Below are 21,170 nucleotides of genomic sequence, written 5' to 3'. Positions count from 1 at the left end.
ATCAATTTTTTTCCCCTCTGGTTTAAAAAGATATAAGCTGGTCCAAGTATCACAACCGCTCTAACAAGCCAAAGGAAAGCAGCAGGGCCACTGATGGATCTCCATCAGATTAAATAAATACTAGCCTCGCCAGACCATCCTCCAGAGAAGAATGCAGACTGACTCCTGGTCCACAAAAATCTTTGGTGCAATGTAGGCTAATATTGTCATGTTGCATGATTTAGCCTAATTTTCATGTAGCCTGAAAAAGTGGGTTATTTCAGCTATTCAACAGCTAGACTGGATCTCTGAAGGATTTAATTTCTGCTCTTTCTATAACACAGGCTAGTTGACTACATGGATGTGGTTTTAGTTTTGCAATGTAGCCGATCTTTATTTCTTGCTTTATTTTGAAAGAACGCCCCTTTTCCGGTACCATCCGGGTTAACAGTAGCACCCTTGCCGCGGCACTTGTGTGTGAAAGCCCTTGTCGAGTCATCGTTAGAGAGGAGCACGGAGCAGACGGAGCCGCTGTCTGATGGCTTGAAAACAGGGAATAAGTGTGGATCACAGCGGATTTACTGCACCACACGAGCCGAGAGGCGCCAAGCAGCGGTCGCGGGAGCGAGTCTGGATGCTGATACGGATGAGGATATTAGCGCTGCTTGAGTGAGGCTGTTGGCTTTTTTTTTGTGTAGCAGTTGCAGGGTACACAGACAACACACAGAGACAGACAGAAAGAAGTACCAGAGCCGCCGCGACACCAGCGAGCGAACTTGGCTTCTCTGCCCGGTGGGAGGTGTCTGTTCGCCTGCTGTGGCTCGCTGCACGTCTCGCTCTCAGCGTCGCCGCTCGGACCTGTGCGGAAGGATACGTTTGTAGCTCAAGTAATGTTTTTGTAAACAGCGTCTTTTTCGGGGGGTTTTCACTAACCAACTGTGGCTTTAACGTGACGCACTAGACTGACATTAGTGCTGTGTCGGAGCGGACCCCCACTGCAGAGGAGTTCACGGCTTTTTAAACCAGGGTTTTCCTTCATATTTCCACGGTATACCAGCACAGCCCATACCGATGTAACAGGTAACGGTGCATTTTGTGTTTTACTGTGACGCTTTATTTAAGTCGTGACTGTATGTTTTTTTTTTATGGTTGCGTCTTCTTTTTGCCTGTGGGCAAAGTTAGCTGCAGAGAGCCTGGTTGTGTGGAGTTCCTCAACAGGCTGCAGACAGTGAACCTCTCACTGCACGGGCTGCTGCTCAGTTTTAACACAAACCTCCACGGTACAGGATAATTTAGTAAAAACATTGAACACTTAGCAACTTCCAACCAACACTAAGTTAATATTGTCACGTATGTATCATATTGAAGCTACATTTTGTCCTGAGATACCCCTTAACTTTAAGTGTTGCAGGACTCTTGTGCCTCCTCTATTCAAATTAACACATTTTTCTTTACTTTTTATTGAGTCAAACATATAATATGTAATTGATTACCTACTTATTTACATATATACAATCCTGTTAATAATTGTTGGACTTATTCTGTCATGCATACACTTTTTTTATTAGCCATCTTCTATTTGCAAAAGCATGAATTTTTGTTATATTTGACAGCTTAGATAACAGTAAAACAGTTTTGCGTTTCAAATATTGTTTAACATAGTATATATGCTTAAAATCAACAATATCGTAATTATGTTGCAATATAATCGAGTATTTGAGTGATATTTTCATGCTAGCAATGCTGGCTAATTAAAGGGTTGGCCCTTAATTAGTCGTTGTGGGACACCTGTGATGATAATGATGCATGTCATGCAAAATGCCACATATATATTTAATTTGAATATTAATGTTGTACACTCGCTTAAAATCCACCACTGTTTATTATTGCTGTTTATATTGATATAAAAAAGATATAGAAATATTATTTTACTGTCTGCCTTCATATCAGGTAATGCTTTATGATTGTGGAAGCATTAAACCACTGCTCGTGTTACACCTAACAACACCCCCTAGCTGCTGTCAAACCACTGCAAAGGCATCTTCTCATGACTGGCTTCCTAAAAAAAGACACAGGTCATAATAACACCCACAGAGAGACAGATGTTTTTCAGCAGCTGTGATCTTAATTAATGTCACCTCGATATCCTTTTGGGGTCATTTCAGTCCTCAGCAGTATGATGTTACCATCCAGTTCAGATCACAGACTCAGAAGTTCCTGCACTGGGAGCGTACGCGGACGAATGAAATATTTAGATCTAAGAGATTTTTTTTTGTGTGACTTAGATGAAACACACCCTGTAATACACTTCAGTGAGCGCTGCTGTTTCATACATAAGTCATCAGTCTAGTCTCTTCAATTGGTGTCATTGTGCTGTGTGATGTATTACCTCATTGATCATCGCAGGTCTTTTCTATGTAGTCTACACCTGGTCTGGAAGTTGAGACATCTGGTTGGATAAATGACTTCTCTGGGGCAACTAGGTGCCATTATAGGCATTAGAGAAACATGATTTATAATCTGAAGGAGACACAATTTGAAACAGGAAGAGGAGCCTATTTTTATATATTTTTTAAAACCCAATCAGATTCTACTTAATGGCTTTAATGCCCCATGATGACCTTTTGACTACATATCTGTTTCCCATGATTGAGACCATACAGTAGCCTGTGTATGGCTGCTAATGGGAACCCGTCGGAACGAATCAAACTCATACTCCATCCAAAGAAAACTTCACAGCTTAGCAACATGAGATCATCTTTGGCTTTCGAGCATCCTTTGTAGCATATGCATTCATATTAGATGGTCACACACCATCTGTGTTGATTTGGTGCGAGAGTGATTTGTGCATGTATCGGTTTGCTCACAGACTTTGCACAGAATTACTAAATACAGTTTAAAATCCCCTTTCACAGGGGAGGCAATTAAAGAAAAGCCATAGTTTACTTCACAAAAATGGAACAATTATCCTGCGAGGTTTTAGTTATGGATTATTTTAACATGAATTAATGCACCGTGAATGATTTCTGATATCATACACTGAAGCAGCTGCTGTTCCTCTGTGCCATTTCCAGTATGATAACACAGTAGAAGTTATCTGTTGGATGAGAAATGAGGCAAATTGCAAATTTAGCTAGCACATTCCTTCCCTACTAATGAGTTAATATGATATCTTTAGTGCAATATGTAATGTAATATACACAAATACACTCTGCAGATTTTTGTTCTATCTATCTATCTATCTATCTATCTATCTATCTATCTATCTATCTATCTATCTATCTATCTATCTATCTATCTATCTATCTATCTATCTATCTATCTATCTATCTATCTATCTATCTATCTATCTATCCCGAGGCCCCCCTCCCCCTCTCATATCTAATGTTAAACTGCTGAATCGCCACAGCTAGCCTAACCTTGGGGTCAGCCTGGCTGTGGTGACTTTGGGCTAAATTTGGAACAAGGAGCAATTAGGCGCACACTCACCTGCATCCCTTCACTGCATTAACTGCATGGGGGCAATTGGGAGGGAAAGGCAGGGGTGGGATGCAGCTCTCTTTTCTGTCAATGAGCTTGTGTTGGAGATTAAAGATCGTGCCAGGCTCAGATCAAGTCAATAAATCCTAAACCAAGAGTGAATGAGTTTTCCTGTGAGCCTCAAGTCTGACTGAACCTACCAAACAGCCAGATCTTGAATAATTAACTACTGATTATAGCTTTAATGAATATGAATATTCACATTTTTTGGTTTGAGAAATCCAGCCTTGTCATACAGTGACCCAGTTTCACCATTTTATCATCTTACCACCCAAACTGCTCATGAAACAAACATCTCAAATGAGGGACAGAGCTCTGCTTAGTGGTCACAGAAATTGACAGATTTGTTAACTGTGACCTAACTTGAAGTAGTGCTTGGCTAGTGCTCATTTCCGCAGTGCTTGTGTCACTCATATCACTGATTGTGGTCCAAATGGTGGTAAGATGTCACAGTATTTGACAGCTTGGATGTTCTACTAGGCACTTTGGCAGAGACCCAAGGATCATTTGGGATGCTCTGGGAGGTGGTTGGGTCAGTGATGTACTCAAATGAAAACAGATACTGAATTTTGTGATGTATTGTCAGATATATTGTATCTTTCAGCTCTTTTCCCTCTCTCTTTATTTCCAGCAACAAGGACAGAAGCAGACCAAGCTGGGCCAGGCTAGGCCAGGCTTGGCCTACCTAGCCCTCTGTCTGGCCTCACCAGGCAGGCAGACAGGCAACGTCTCCAACCAGTCCTGCCTCCAGTGAGCAGAGGAGGCTTCAGCCTGTCCCTTACAAACACTTCACCTGACCTTCAAGTCGAGCTGTAACAGATTGGATTCCAACCATATTTTGTCTTATCAGCCCCTGGGAGGCCTTACTGGTCTGGTAGATCTCCAGTTCTTCCATGTCGTGGTGGTTGCTCTCTGGATGTTGGCAGCAGGATGGATTCAGGTGTTAACTTGACGGGTGTCTCCTCACTGCAGTGCTTGCACTCCCCCTCCTTTGACTGCCTTTCGTCCCTCCCCTCCCAAACCTTGAAGAGAAAGCCCCTCAATTTCTCCTGGGGCTTCCCTGAGCCCTGTACAGAAGGGCCTTGCAGGAACTGTAGGTTGTCTTGTTGAAACAAGTCGACATTGGAAAGAGGAAGTAGAGGTCATAAATCCTTGCTCAAAACATAACAACAACAGATCGCTGCTGTCAGTCAATTTGATTGATTTATTCTCCGAAACCCCTTCAATTTTCTTTTCCTGGAGTTTGATCAGAGGTTGAAGAGCTTTTGGTTTGGAAAAAGAAGCTTGCTGGTCAAGATTTGTACCTACAATCAGTTTACACATAGGTTGTCCTTTTTTATTTTATTTATACGTATATAATTTCTCTTTTGTGGTCTGAGCCTTGGGGAGGAATGTCTGAAAGCAGCAGCAGCAGCAAGGCAGTGAAATTCATTGCGCCAGCGCCCCCTCCTTCCCCTGCCTCCCTCTGTCCATCACCTCAGACCCCTCACAAGAATGTGAACGGCTCCGCCAGTTCAGACTCGCACGTGGTGGAGAAGCTCGACGGACAACCCGAGGTCCGACGTCGGCGCCACACGATGGACAGAGACTCCAAAACAGCCGAACACCGCTTCTTCCGTCGCAGCGTCATTTGCGACTCCAACGCCACAGCTTTGGACCTTCCCAGCAAAGCGGCTGTGATACTCACCTCACCACCAGACTGCGAGGGGCCTCCCACCTTCCTCACTCCACAGCCCTCAGGGCCTGGACCTGGGGCGCGGGATGCTGAGGACGGGGAGGCCCAGAGAGGCTCCTATTTGCAAAGTACAACCATTCAGCCTTGTCTTGAGCTCAGTGGGGCAGTTGCAGAGGGGCAAGTACAAAATACCGAGGAAGATTTAACTGTAAGCAGTATCACGGTCGCCGTTCCCACCAGTACCAGTGTTGAACATAGTGCAGAAGGGGCAGTTAAAGAGCCCAGCCCGACAGTATTGGATGTTACAGACAAAACAGTAGACAAACAGCCTGATGTCATATTGCGTCCCAGGGGGTCTGAGAACACACAGCAGGCGGCAAAAGATGGAAAAGCGCTAGAACATGTGGATAGTGTCAGTAGTCCGGCCGAGGAGAAGGAGAGGGAGACGGAGGAGGAGAGGGGTATAGCGAAAGCCCGAGCAGAGCAGAGAGAAGCTGAGAAACGAGTGCAGGATGATATAGAGGAGGTGGAGACGAAAGCCGTTGGGACTTCACCTGATGGACGCTTCCTGAAATTTGACATCGAGATCGGGAGAGGGTCCTTTAAGACTGTTTACAAGGGACTGGACACGGAGACTACAGTGGAGGTGGCCTGGTGTGAACTCCAGGTAAGTCCAGACTCACAAAACTGTCACCTCTTCACTGTCTATGCTACGTCTCCTCCTGTTCATCTGAATACGTCTTTCATTAAATGTCTGGTTGTGGTTATCATTATCCATGCATCCAGGTAGTGAGTTTAACCTGCCTTCTCACCGCCTCTTGTACTGTATGTCTTATTTCAACTTGGAGGTACTGAGGCGTCTATGTGAGGACTTCCTGCTCACCCAACTGCTTTCCTGTAGAAATGTTCACGAAATGAGATCACAATCTCATTGAGATGGAGATACTGTTGCAGATTACATCCTGGCTCAAGACGCATGTGTTTGCTTTGATTTTCGCTGAATTTTAGATAAAGCGTGACGAGTCTAGAACAGCCGTAGTCCTACCAGCAGCCAGCAAAGTGAAACGCTGGGGAAACACCAGATGTTGCCGATCAACAAGATGTTTGTGCGTAATTTGAAGCAGCAGTTATGAGGTAGTTGATGTTCAGTACTTGCACTTCAAGATTAATTTAAGTTTGGATGCAACTTCATAATTCCTTTCAGGTTGTATGTCTTGAGTTAAGGTGGAGTTTTTCTTCACATTTGTTTTCCGAAGATGCTTAAACTGTTGTTTTTGGATCTTACTGATTCAGTCTCTCCATATCAGTCGGATCATTTATTGCAAGATGAGCTGTGACTCAGGAGGCTGCACTGCTTGAAAATACAGTTATTAAAATTTTATGATATTGACCTGTAGCTGTAGCGACTCCATAGGCCAGATTTATATTCCTAAAATGTTGCAACAAAGTTGTGAAATACATAATTTTCCCCAGAATCGTCTTCTTGCTTCTGCTCATTTAGCATGACAAAAAGAAAAACCTGACAAACTGAAGGAGGGATGGGTGTGAGTCCTGCCAGCTGCTGTGGATCAGGCGCTTCTTTAGCTGTCATGTCATGGTTTTGATTTTCATTGCTACATCCCTTCATTTACCCTGCTTTGACCCTGTGTGTTAACGGCTGATCCGTGTGTGAGCGGATGCCGTGGTGAGTCACGTTACCACTACCACACATTGCCTAAATGAGTATCAACTGAAAAAACGCCGAACAATCGAGGCCACGATGCAGGTTCATATGCGCAGTTTTGATTTTCAGATATGACTCATAACAGCCTACTTCTACAATGTAGGGTGATTTTTACTTATTTAGGACAGTCTCATCTGAAGGTTAATAAATTTAGGTTATAACTACAAACTTTCTGGTCAAAATCCCCAGACTGTCTGGGACTTTCAGGATACTGAAAGTGAATGAGTGCAACTGTTGCATCTCTCACCTAGTTTAGTTGCCCTTGAACAGGACAGATGACTTCCTATCTGCTCCAGTATAGTTACCTCTGGCTTGAACAAGACAAAGTGCACCATGCAGGCAGCTCTCAATAAAGACACATGAGGGTTAACAAAAAGGTGAAACACAAGACAGGATGGCACACAATCCACCACAGGATGCTATTGCTACATGCTGGTTCACTGATGCAACTTCTGCAGCGAGTGTGTGTGTGTGTGTCAGGAAGACAGAGATAGAAAGTGTGAACAAGAGACATGCAGAGGAGTTGAGTGTGTGCTGGTGTCGAGATGGATGACAGTAAGCGAAGAAAATGGAGATTGCATTTGTTTCTTGTCTGGTTGATAAGTGTGCACAGAGACAGAGGTGTGTTGAGTTGTCGGAGATGTAGAATGAGAGTCTCGCTCAGTCATATGACATCCAGGGCTCTGACTGAGCTGAGGTTCGAGCACAGGAGGAAAACAGAGACATAGACTCATGTGGAACTGCTCGCTCTGATGAAATACTGAACCAGAGAAACAAATAAAGATTAATGTACTTTCAATCTTTTGTTCTGCATATTTCTATGGAAAGATAGGACATTTTAGGGAGTTGACATAATCAGCCACATGCTGAGAGTAATTTGTAATACATCAGTAATCAAGCAATGGCTTATTTTTCCTGTTAGAATTGAAAGGCACGAGTAATCTGAGCTAGTTTTTTGTGTGTGCTTAGTCTCTACCATGACTGATTGGTAAATTAATCAGAACCAGAAAAAAAGTCAAACAAGGTGAGATTGTGTAATTAAATGTTATCTCTGCAAATCTGCACATGGTTATATTTGTCAGCGTGTGATTATTTCCTGTGGGACCGTGAGGTTGTTTTCCTGTCATCTCCATCACAAGATGTTCCTCGAGTCCTCCTGAATCCCAGGAGCTAAAATCAGCTTCGCCCTGATGCCCAGCGTCTAGGAAACGGCAGTTTGTTTATGAGAAAACAAACGTCTAGCCTGTCGACTTTTCTCTCTGTCACACATGCCTCTTCCTCTCTCTCTCTCTCTCTCTCTCTCTCTCTCTCTCTCTCTCTCTCTCCCTCTCCTTCTGTCCCACTTGCTTGTCAGAGAGAGGAAACCTAGTGTTGTGTGTCAAGGAGGTCTCTGTCAGGACAGATTCACATCTCAGATTGATTTTGATGGTGTGTTAAAAAAATTATGAAGTTGTAACTCGGGTCAATAATGAAAGTAAACATTTAATACTAGTACGGCACAGTATATGCTGGATTAGTAGGGTGAAATTTTCCATTTAAACATGTTATATAAGGGTATTGAAGGCCTGTGGTGACTCGGCTATATGCACGCAGAGACAAGTACTTTTCTATAGTGCCCAGTTGTAATCCTGTGTGTGTGTGTGTGAGTGAGAGATGTCTGAGCAACTGCTGACATGTGGCAGAATGGTGGGGGTAAAGTTACACGCACACACACAAACGCACATGCACACACACACTACAACCAATCACATTCTCACACTGGGTGGGCATGGCAACTGGAGATCTGTGGGAGTCAGGATCATCTGGAACTTGTCGGTTCTTTGTATGTGCAAATTTGTGTTTGTACGTATGTGTGTGTGTGTGCGTTTCCATCCCTTTGAGTCACTACAACATGCATATGTAAGTGACCTGCGGTTGTTTAAATTCAGGGGTCTGTTAAAGATAGATTTAAAGGAAGGAGGAGGGGGTGGGGGTGGGTTGTGTCTTAAAGTTATTTGGCATCTGATCCAAAGCAGGTTAACTTGTGTTTCCAGAGGAATCCATAGATGAGTGGAAACAGAGCAGAGAGAGGGAGAAAGGAGGCAGAGTAGATAGTTTGCCTCAGCTTTCATGAAGGAATAGATTGATGAATAGAGAGAGGGAGAAGAGAGAGAGAGAGAGAGGAGGAGGGTCACCCAGTAGCTTATCTTAAGGTGCCTTGTGAGACTGGATGGTAGATGATGGATGGGAAAGAAGAGGCTGATGCAGTTCTCCTGGAATGAGAGGGAATGGACAAGGGGAAAACTTTAGGCTCGGGTTTCTTTTGAAGCTCTGTGGTTACAATAGTGTTTATTGTTTCTGTTAACTGTTTAGGATTATATGAAGGCCCTCAGTTGACTTGAAGCTGAGTGTTGGCATGAAACAAACAAAAGTTCTGGAGAACCCCTTTGTATGTGGCTCAAGAAATGGTGAAGGTGGTGAAAGATGTTTGATAGGAAACCATCACAGTGGTCTGTGCAGATAAACATTCACTACTTGAAATGAGAAGCATTTGACGACAACCTATGGCAACAGATTTAAATATCGTGCTCGACAAAAGTTAAAAGCTTCCTTTCTATAAAAGAGAAAGGAAGGAGAAAAATGATGCCCTACAAGTGGGCAGAGATGGAGGATGGAGGGTTAGAGGTCAGAGTTCAGCCTGTTGTGGCAGAAGCAATCACTAGAAGCCGGCCTATAGCATTCATTCATTCATTCATTCCTTTGGCAGAAAGAGATAAGGAAAGAGCCAAAAGGAGAAAAGATGGGACAAATTGTAAAACCAGTAAAATGTAGAATTGGAAAACCATTTGGTGGACAGACAGGTGGTTGGCTGATGGGAGGAGGAAGAGAAGGAGGAGGATGAGAGCGGGAAGAAATATCCAGATCAGGGGTTTGGAGGAGGGAGGTGAAAGTGGAGGGAGTTCAGCGACAGAATCGGGAAACATGGGGGGGAGGGAGGGAGGGGGGCAAAGTGGGAGAGAAAAGACAAAGTGAAAAGGGGGAGGAGGAGGAAGGGAGGGAGGGGAGAAGCGGGAATGGAACAGAGGAGCTGAGGAGGAAAAGAGGAGGGACCCTGTGTGTGTGTGTGTGACCTTAGGCTCTTAGCTCGACTGGCACTCAAAGACCTTGAAATTTCTCTCTCAACTGCAACACAAGGCGGATTAGCCCCCTCCCCACACACACACACACACACACACAGACACAGACACACACATACACACACTTGGGGCTCCGAGGCCTCTCCCTCAACGGTTATTCAGTCAGTGCCATAAGAGAGAAACTGATCTCTGAGCTCAGACAGCTGTGTTGGTGTGATGAAGAATCACACCAATGCATGATATTTATTTCTTTATTAATAATAAAGTCATATGTACATTTTATATAAGAATTTATCATCATTTTATGTTGGAGAGGGAATTCCCAGAGAGCCCATGCACCATACAATATTATCATGACACTCATCATGACATGATCCAATCCTATTGTTATTTCCAATTTTGACTATTGCAATAACATATTGAGATAAATTGCGAGTCACCTTTTTGCAACTGCAAATTATGTCTTTAAAGGAAAACTTTGTCAACATAAGTTTCATCAAATAAGTAAATTCACATGATAAAAGAATAATACCTGGCATCCCTGTATCAATACAAAATTGGCAATTGCTGTGATACTATGCTGTATTGATGTTTTTTAATGTTGGTAAATTGTATGAGTAATGCCTCCTGTGTAACAGGGCTAATAACTTTGGCTCATGGTGTTCAGTATTAGCATTGCTGACAGTGATGATGACCCACTTTAACCTTCTGCTGGCCTGAAATCTGTCCACATGCTGGTGAAAGAATAGAAGGAGTAAGAAAAGATCACAAAATGTTGGGGGCAAGAGGCAGAGGGAGGACACGGTGACGTTTGTCAAGATTGTCTCTATCGGGCCCAAAGCCAGTTCCCACAGTCAAGTGATGCTTTTGGAAATGGTGGAATATTCCATGTAAATGTTTGACAGAGAAAAAGTATTTTACTGAAAGATGAATATCCCCAGATCACTCCAAAGCAGCAGAGCTGAGGTGAAGCGGTTCGACTTTCCAGAGGTTCAGATTTCCCTGACAAAACAGCAAACTGCAGCTGTGTCAGGCCTTCGGCTAAAAGGCTAGTTCTCACTGCTGATTGATACTGAAGTTGCTATAAAACACACGGACACACACACACACAAACACACAGTGAAAAAAGGAATGGAAACTGTGTTTGCAGCTTAAACATTTTCTCGTAAATGTTTTAAATGCTGGCTACAAATAATTTACTCAGTTCCCTTTCCTTAATAGCAATTAAGCTAATTTCTATGTGCATGTAAACGTGGGTCTATATATGAGTTCACGTGTATATGCAGTGGCGGTGTGGGTGTGTTGCTCACTGCAGCGAGCTTTGGGGATTGTTAACTTATTCATTTGGCTGAGCCTCACTGCAGATGAGCTCAGCTGTTTAATTATAAAAACCTTAAAGTGGAAACGTTTTTTAAACTTGCAGGATATTTCCTGTGTTTTTATTGTGATGGACAGACAGATGGTTTTGCGGACTGTGGAATTTAAGAACGAGTTAAAAACAGAGGTTGTTACAGGATTGAGGATCTGTGCAACAGTCAGGATTGAAAACAGCAGCAGCTACTGTATGATACCTGGCTCCTACTGTAGGTTCATGTGTATGTGCCATCCATCATCGTGACAACATCACTCATGAAGCTGTAAAACGGTCAAACGTTACGTCTCATCTTATAACAGTCGCAGCGGCCAAACCAGTTTGTAAACTGCAGGAATGAAGTCAGTTTCACAGGGTTCAGAGTGTGGTTATGTCTGTGTTACACAACTTTGCCTATAACACTTAACTGCAAGTTATGTAGCTCAAATACATGGGTGCCCCATAGCCCAGTCAGCTGGATTTATGAATGATAAAACAAGGCCATGCTGTGCCATGAGGTCACTCAGTGTTCATCTCTGATGTAGGTTAACCTGTGGATGACTGAGCATAAGGAAATCTCCTTTTCATTCATTTTATTGCTCATCCTGTCACTGTGTTGCTCTGTCTTCTCTGTCATGTTGGTGAGGAAGTAGGGGAATGGAGACAGAGAAGCTGACACTTCCTCATATGCAAACCATCCCTGCACTTCCTTTCGCACTATGTGTATGACTGTGTGTTTACACCAGGCAGCTTCCCCGAATGATGAATAATAGGGTCACACAGCCCCGTCTTTAAGGACACAAGGGGGTGTGAGTTAAGGTGTAATAGATATGATTAACAAAAATCACAGTTTTAAAACAACACAGTCACTGAAACATCACATTTAGAAATACTGCATGTAGTCTCGACCTTCCACCCATGGGAGTGCAGCATTTTATCACACACATAAATCTCTCTTGAGAGATCTGAAGCCTTAGATACAGTATGTGTGTGTGTTAACAACAGTTTAGATGTTTGTGCGACTGTGTGTGAGTGTGCGCTCGGAGTGAAAAACTCTGCTGACCTTCCTCCCTTCCACTCTCTGTGTTTGTTTAGAAAAAAAAAAACTAAGTAGCAAGTGTAATCCTGAGCTAACACTTTGTGTCTATTTGTGCGTGTGTGGCTTTGCGAGTCACAAAGATGAAGATGCTGAAGTGTTTTGGCACCTACTTCTAAATAAAGTCATCCTGCGAATGAAAAGAGCTGAGAGAGAGACTGAAGGATGCTTTACAAACTGCTGATTGTGTGTGTGTGTGTGTGCGGTGGGGTGGGGGGTGGGGGGTGGGTGCATTGCACTGAATGTGCACTGTGTGTGTGCTTGTGTTGGTGAGTGTGCTTTATTTGATTATAGCGTGGTTTAATTGAAAACAGGTTGTCTGTATATGTGTGTGTTGTTGACTCATGGAAAGGCAATGTGTGCTTACAGTGGATGTAGGGTGTGTGTGTGTGTGTGCGCGTGCTCTGTGGGGTGAGTTGGGGACATTGAATGCATCACGCAGATGTTAGATGACTTGCACAGTGAGACATGATGACATAGCTTACACTCTCTCTCTCTCTCCCAATCACATTCACTCCTCCCTCTCTTTATCTCCCTCGTCTATTCCTGCTCTTCTCATCATGCTCCCTCTCTCTCCCTCCTGTTTCTCTCTCCATCTTAATCCCCTCCTCTCGTCCGCTAACATCAATCTTTCCCTCCTCGAATTTCGCACATTAAGAGGAGGAGTGACTTTTTGTCTGGTTGCTCCTCCTCCGCTGCCTACTCAGTCATCCCATCATTGATCTTTTTGTAATGTAATTTAAAGATAATCTCAAGCCGTTGCTAGATACTACACTGCTGAGAGAGAAAGAGCTGGGAAACATAATAGTGTGTGTGAAATATGTGAAACCTGCAAAGCTTATATCCAGTATTGACCCTGAGGAAGCCTGAGTTTCCGTAGTAATTAGGACATTTTAACTGCAACCCACATTCAAGCCCGAACACTCTCGCAGACGGCTGACTTAACGCAAGTGTGCCCCTGATTAGCGAAAAGAGGGTTATGGTTTTCCCATTTTTAATATGTTTTGTCAGGAAGCTGGTAAACAATACTGACATTGTAAGAATAATCACTTCCTGGAAATCCAGGGCAACGATTGGCCGACAGCTGCAGATCAGAGGCAGGGGATTGGGTCACGTTGTTTTCAGCCAGAAATGACAAATCTGGGATCAGGTGGACACTCGGCTTCTCCCTCCTCAGACTGATGCAGCGGATCCAACAAACAAAAGCCGAGACACCGTGGCCCACATTGAAAATATCAGTAATTAGCTCAATTCCATTGGTCAAAAAGTGCTTATAAAACTGTACCAGTCAACCCAGTTCCCACGGACAAGTTCAGAGTGGCTATGGTTGAAATTAAACCCTGACCTTATAATCACTGTGTATTTTCTTAAACCACTGTACTAAAGGAAAAAGCACATATGTAAACGGTATGAAATAACAGAGAATTGAGAAGAAGTGGAGAGTGTTTGTATTGGATGCATCAGGAAAGATAGTAGTGCAGGTTTGTGGCTGTGGCTATAGTAAAGCATTCAGTTTAAGCTGCAAGAATTGAGTTTTGGAAAACACTGTCATAATATTGAAAATCTTCTTCACTTTTCCCACCCTCTCTGGACACAACATTTACAGGGGGTCTTCAATCTATATCCCCCTTTTTTCTATTTTTTTACTGTATTGACATGAACTCACACATTGGCTCCATGACTCTGGTTCTAACCAGGCTGAACGTGGATTGAATGCTGCTCGGGTTTGGAAAAACAGCCGTTCCTATTAGAGAGTTTGATTAAATATTAAATAAGTCCTATCAAGTATTAATAAAGTTCAGACAATATTCCTGGTCAAAAGAACAAAAGGAAGAAAAGTGCAGTCCCAGATTAGTGTCTCTGATACAACAGATCAACCAGTGACGGCTGGGATGAATGTGTGTTCAATAGACTCTTGGAGGAAAGGACTGAAGGAGCCTGTGTGAGTGTGACCTCAGTCTAAAATAGATCAAGTCTCTAAACTGACTGTCGTCTGCATCAGCGTAAAGTGACCTGGGCTGCACATCTAGACTGCTTGCTCTACAACACTGTGTGTGTGTCCCTGTTTGTGTGTCTTTTTTCTGTGTGTTTAGTCTGCTCTGGCTTTTGTCTGTGCACTGACTCTACGACTCTACACAGGCTATTCTGTGTGTGTGTGTGTGTGTGTGTGTGTGTGTGTGTGTGTGTGTGTGTGTGTGTGTGTGTGTGTGTGTGTGTGTGTGTGCGTGCACTGCGAAGTCTGGCTATAGAATGGGTGTGTGCATGTGCAAGTGAGCTCCTGTTTTCTTTGTGTTCACCTCTTATTCTGTGTGTGTGTGTGTCTGTGTGTGTTCGGGGAGGAGGCAGCTCCCTGGTTTCATTGTACCCAGATTCCCCACATTCCAATGATAAGATGTCATTTTCTCAGCAGAGTGGGGTTTGTGGTTTGTGTGTGGGGGGGATATCATAATGTGAGCCCCCTCCCTCCATAATAAACGTGTCTCTGCTGGGGAGACTTCCTAAGTCTGTGTGTGTGTGTGTGTGTGTGTGTGTGTGTGTGTTGGACTGAGTTACAAACCAGAATCTCTGCTCCCTGTGGATTTACATTTCATACATTTATCTGATGATATTACTTTCCCTTTTGGATACTTTTGATATATTCTAGGCTTTTTTTTTGCCTTATTTTAATAGTTGATAGTAGAGTGAAGACAGGAAAAAGGTGTGATATGTATCCAATGCAGATTTGAAGCTTATTAGATTTTGTGAAGCTGAAATTTCAGTAGTTATTATCAGTGTTTGCTTTAATCCACAGTTGGCGTCTACTGCTGCTGCTCACTGAAGGTTTATCCACTGGTACCGACCGTAGCTGAGGAGTTACAGGCCAGTTGTAGAAAAAGCTCAATTTTGTTTTGAGGTACATTTTATTTTCTGTGCAGTTTGCCTAAAATATTTTTCCCAAATCACCAATTTCTGTCATTATAAAAGGCAAAAAAAAATCTCATTTGTCTCTGATATGTAATAGGTTTATAAAAAAATAATTCAAGTCAAACCAGTTGATGCTCAGGATAAAAACGTCTACAGACCAGAAATGGTGTTAAAGTTGAACAGGTTCGTTTATGTCTGGAAATAGAACTGAAACACAGTGAGACAAAGAGAAGAAAGTGATGTATTAATGCCCTCTGCCTGTGTGCAGCTGTGCATATGTGTGTGCTGTTGTTGTGTTTGCCACACTCTTTCATTTCTTTTTACTCTCAGTCTCCGTCTTCCTCTCTCACACTCTGGTTCCATCTCTCTCTCTCTCTCTCTCTCTCTCTCTCTCCATCTTCCCTGACCTTAACTGAAGCCCCCTGGGAAAAGAAAAGAGAGGGACGGAGACGGAGAGAGAGGGAGCAAAGAGAGAGAGAAGAGATGGGATTTTTCCCTCTGTTTTTTTTTTCTTTCTGTCTATAAATAGCAACAGAGCAGCAGAGTGTCATCTGCTGAGCCATAACTAGAGCAGAATGAGCGTGGCTGCATGTGTCAAATTGATATGTGTGTCAGCGTCTGTGTGCAGGACCACGCTCAACTTTACACAATTTCAAATGATATACAGTAAGTTTAAGCTAAAAAGTATAGACTAGACAAATGGTACTTCACTGTAAAACTATTTCATTGTGATACCATGTTTTAAGAGGCTATTAGCATTTTGTGTATGCAAAATCTTGATATTTAATTAAAGGAATATTCCACCCAGGAACTACAGTAGGCCAATGCTTATTGGATTAAATGGTTGCTACGATCAAACCCGCTCCTCCCGAGCCTTATATTTCGATGCCGACAGTTGTACATGAGAATACATGATGGATTTTAAGGCTGAAATCCATTTTAATATACTTTTTATAGACACAATACACTTTTTAATGTGCACAGGAAGGAGCAATTGTTGTTATTCCTTGGCTGCATGTTGGTTCAGGATACTTGAGTCTCCTCTGCATGCGTCATAGCCAATGAATTCCACGGAGTTGTTAGAAAGTTTGCTTAGCTACAATCTCTAATCTCACTCATCACTTCCATGGTCAGTATACGCCGAGAGAGAGAGAGAGAGAGAGAGAGAGAGAGGGAGAATGCCAGCCGGACACAGTGATGAGTCAGTGGGAAGTGGGACAAACACACATACACAAAATCACGCACAATCAAACGCTCTGTGGTCAGAGAGGTAGGAAGTTCTCCTCACCAGATTAGGAGTCAATCCCCTCATAAGCCACAGTCTGCATGATGTAATCACCGCAGAGCGAGGTCACATGGACGGTATGCAGCCCTCATGCTGTTTGAATTGAATGGGAAAGCCCCTTCTGGCCTTTTTAATGCTGTGGTCGGGTGCGAGGATGAACAGCTGCATGATTTGCAACCGTCATCTGCCACAAATCATTTTAACGTGTAATAAAACCATGGTATTGTGAGACAGTGTAGACAGTTTGCCAACAGTGGATCTCAGTATTACTTTAAGTTTTTAAAGCGCTGCATGCTGCGAAAACCACAGAAAATCTTTTATAATATTAAATTATCCTTTTTTAGATTAGGTGCCATTGTCAATCCCCATCACCGGTGATCTTATAATAACAAGCTTGTGTTGTACATCCATATTAATCAGTTTCCTCTGTCTCGAGGTCTGTCAGTGATCAATAAACCAATAAAGTTGAAGTCACGGACTCAGCTGATTGCAGGGTTTGTGCTCCCCTGAAGTGGTTGGTGCATGATGTCATGACAGGATGTGGGAATATTGCCTCATGGTCTTATCTTACCATCAAAAAGTCAGATGTTGGATCCTTGCAGCAGACCCGTGTCCTGTTCAAGTGTCCTTTTAAGGTGAATTTCAGTCTTAACTCACAATCAGATATTACTGAGAGGTCTTGTTCCTGGAGCGGCTGGGATAAAACACGTTGTTACGATCGCAATATTTTCTGAAATGTTTAAGTTTCAGCTGTTAAAGCTGTTGCTCGTAAGCAGTAAAACGTCCCACCCGTCGTTCCTGCTCAGACAAACATGTGTGCCGTAACGCACACACTGACATGCACACACACAAATTATAACAAAGCAGGGTTGACCGAGAGGTCAGGTCTGTTTGTTTACTGTTGTCCTTTCCTTTGTGTGCGTGGATGTGTGTGGGTTGGGTTGCGTTGTCTATTCATTGTGCTATGGGTGATAAACAGCTAACCTCTGTCACCCTGTTGTTGACTCGGGCTAAGTTACAGCGAGGAGAGGGCGGCGCTGAGCAGGCAGCAGAGACGCAAGGTGGAAGAAAAGGATAGTGAAAATACAGAGAGAGAGAAAGAAGGGAGGATGACGGGAAAGAAGGAGGAGAGAAAGAGATGCATCTGTAAGGAATGAGGCTCAGGTGGAGGTCATGTGTTAGTGGTTCGTGTGTCTCTCCCAGAACTTATCTAAAGGCCTCTATCCCTTCTCACTCCATCAATATTTGATATCCCATGTTCTTCTTCTTGTGCTGACTGTGCATGTATGATTGCATGTGTGCACATTATCAGTAATGGAGTTACAAGTCACGCAGGAAGCCTGAAACATGTGAGCACACCAATTAGGGGCTGTATTGTGTGCACTACAGTTGCAAAATTTCAAGTGTAAATGTTCCATTAAATGATCAAACATGGCCATTTCCATAATCCCAGATGATGACTTCAAATGACATGTTTTGCCTGACAAATAACCCAAAGATATTCAGTCTGAAATGATTTTAAAAAACTCACAAATTTAGAAGCTTCAAGTTGACATGTGGTTTTGTTGGTGAAATGTGTCATTTGTCTGCGTGTCAGGGCTTTAGTTCGCTCTAATATTGATTATGCAGTGTTAAAATGGATCCATAAACAATTGACCTCCTTTTAACATTATAGATTAGTCTTGTTGAAAGGAACACACAGTTTGAGAGCAGATGAACTTGGACCTTCAAACTAAAGTTAAACATGAGATGGTAACACAGACACAAATTATACAGGTATTAGGCAGAAACTGTGGCAAAACCACCATGGAGAGAGAGAGAGAGGGACAGTGAAGTAGCCACAGAGATAAGTCATGAGCAAAAGCCAGAGGGAGAAGAACGGGGTGAAGGGAGAGACAAGGGCAGAAGAGCACCAGATAATTCAAAGGGACAGAAAGGCAACAACCCCCAGAAGAGAGTGCGATATTCGAGATAAATGCAGACAGACAGAAAGGAGAAGATTAAAAAGAGAGAGAGAGAGATGCAGACAACGTCAGAGAAAGAGACGGAGGGAGAGTAAGTGAGGGTGACGCAGACGGAGTGAGAGTGAGACAGAAAGTTAATGGGGAGCTTTAGAAGGTAATGGACTGTAGATCCCCTGTGGTCTGATGGAAGTCCCATTCAACCTGTGTACTTTAGACATTGTCTGCTCCATTGTATATTCAATATCCAGATGCTCCCCCAGCCCAGGGGCTTTTGCGGAAGAGCACAGAGCAGCTCACGCAGCAGTTTAGTTTCAGCTTGCTTTAGTCTGAAGAAAAAATTATCATTGGACTAGTTTGGTTGAACTTGTACGTTGTAACAAACCAGTTTGATTCCAGAGATTAAAAATAAAAACAGAGCATGTCATCTGCTGAGAAGATCCTGCTGTATGTACTTCATGTTGATTATGCTTCACTGAGCTGCTGTGTGTCTTAACAGTTTGTGTGTTTGAAGTGTGTGTGGCCATGCATGCATAATCATGTGACTTTGCCTGCTGACAAACAGGTTATAGGGAGTTCACATCCTGAATTCTTTAAATATTAGGGACACAAAGCTGCATCTCCTGCTAGTTGTCCAATCAGTAATCAATAATAGTGATGGCTGGTGGTGTTTTGTGTTTTGTTTACCTTCATGTGACAGAGCGACAGAAGCTGACATGCTCCAGTGTAGCATAAAAACAAAACAAAACAAAAAAACTCAGAGGCGCCAAAACTTTGCAGCAATGCAGTTGTGGTTGCAGGTGGCATCAAACCACATGGCAGTCTACAGCACATCCGCACTCTGTGCTTCCTGCACATACACAGACACTGTGCATGGCGCTATTTCTGTGTGAAGATGCATATTTCAAGATAACGTGTGGTCAGCCACCAGCTATCTGCTACCTGTGTACAAAAGGCCTCCGTCTACTTCCACCCTGCTCTTTTTTATTTTATTTCAGACTGATTGACAGAGAGTTGTTACCATATTTAACCTTTCATTTATTTCCTTCACTAAATATTTAATTTGCCGCAATTTGCAGAATTAAAATTTAACAGACTCCTCCAGGTTTGTTTTCTTGGCCTGATGAGGTTGTGAGTGATACTTGCTGCTCCTCCTGCTACATGACACCTGTCTGTGTTCATGCCAGTGAGCATTATAAAGCATTTTGTGTTTTGCTACCTCCGCTCGGTGCTGCATGCTGAATATCAAAGTCAACACTGCAGACAACCTAACAGGCTGAGAGAGACAGAGAAAAGGTGTATCAACATGAACCGTGGACAAACAGCTGCACTTGAAATTTGTTCTCATCGCATGGCGCTGCCTCCCTGTGTCTCTCTGCCATGATGAAATTACTTCGGTGCAAGGGAAGCTGCCGTCCAAACAGGTTGATCCAAGCCACCTGTGAGATGCATGAGAAACACCACTGGTCACAACATGATAGTGTTATGAAATACATCTGCTGTTAAAGGCTCCTAGAATATTTGGCATTAGTAAGGGAGTGTTGCAAGACTATTTTTGATCAAATTGATCTGTTGTTTGTGTATAATCAATTTTCTTGTTATAAATATGTATTTGGCTCTGCTTTGCATATTTGAATTGATAATTTGCATGTGGAGTGGCAGCATGGTGTTTTTTTTTTATTTATTTCGCCATCATACGTGATTAGGCTCCCAACAGAGCATGGCTTTGTTTTGGGGGGGTGGGTTCGTAGCCAAAAGGGCTAAGAACTGCTGGCATTTCTAGTATCTTCCAGCACATTTTAGGGAGGATTTAACTCTAAACTCTTGAGAAGGTTTTCCTTTTTGTTGAAACAGCAAATCTGCTAGACTGCAGTGGTGGGGAATGTCCTTAATTAGCCCAAACATTAGCTCTGTTTCAGCTCAGCAGCTTGGAGCGGGCAAAGTGGGGGAGGACGAGTAGAAGAAGAAAAAAAAAAAGTGGGCAAAATGATGAAGAAGGTGCAGCGGAGGAGGAGGGGAAGGGGAAGATGGAGAGCTACCAAATGGTGATGCTAGCTTGGATGAAGCACCAGCTTCAGTTCCTGTGTCCTGCGCCTGTGCACATGCCAGTTTCCCAGCACCTGTTGGTCCGTCTGCAATCTGTTGCTTAGTTAGGGAGGAAAAACTGGATGTGTGTGTTTGTGTGCACGTCACCCATCAGGTTTGTCCCTCTTTCACCACGGATTACTGAGAACTCAATCTGTGTGGCTTGGTTAAATATTGGGCAATAACCAATTGTGTCTGTTTGTATGTGTATTTTTTGGTGTGAGTGGCAATCGGCACGTACTGTAGCACTCGACTATGGGACGGGCCATCACGCAAACAAAACTGCACGTAAATACAACAACATGAGGTTTTCACCTCTCCTGGGAATCCCTCACTACGTAGTTTATTTATTTATTTGAATTTTAAAACTTGCATTTCTGGTTTTCCCTGGTCATAAATAAACCTTAACTCATTGAAGAACCTTTTTTTCCCCATTAACCAAAACAAGCTCTGCC

At 43.1% G+C, this 21,170-nt stretch overlaps 1 protein-coding gene across 1 annotated transcript in view; it reads left to right on the top strand.

Annotated features, from left to right (window-relative positions):
• The first annotated feature begins 484 nt into the window (after positions 1 to 484).
• Positions 485 to 21,170, top strand: part of wnk1b (WNK lysine deficient protein kinase 1b) — an 82,954-nt gene continuing 62,268 nt past the window's right edge. The window contains exons 1-2 of the mRNA XM_083999229.1: positions 485 to 1,059; positions 4,151 to 5,861. Coding sequence (XP_083855355.1) covers positions 4,911 to 5,861 — 951 coding nt within the window. The 5' untranslated portion in view covers positions 485 to 1,059; positions 4,151 to 4,910. The remainder of the gene's footprint in view (positions 1,060 to 4,150; positions 5,862 to 21,170) is intronic.

The sequence above is a fragment of the Trachurus trachurus genome (genome assembly GCF_905171665.1).
Source record: "Trachurus trachurus genome assembly, chromosome: 23".
Taxonomy (NCBI): Eukaryota; Metazoa; Chordata; class Actinopteri; order Carangiformes; family Carangidae; genus Trachurus; species Trachurus trachurus.
The sequence above is the reverse complement of the archived record's forward strand: the minus strand, read 5'-3'. Positions and strand labels throughout refer to the sequence as shown.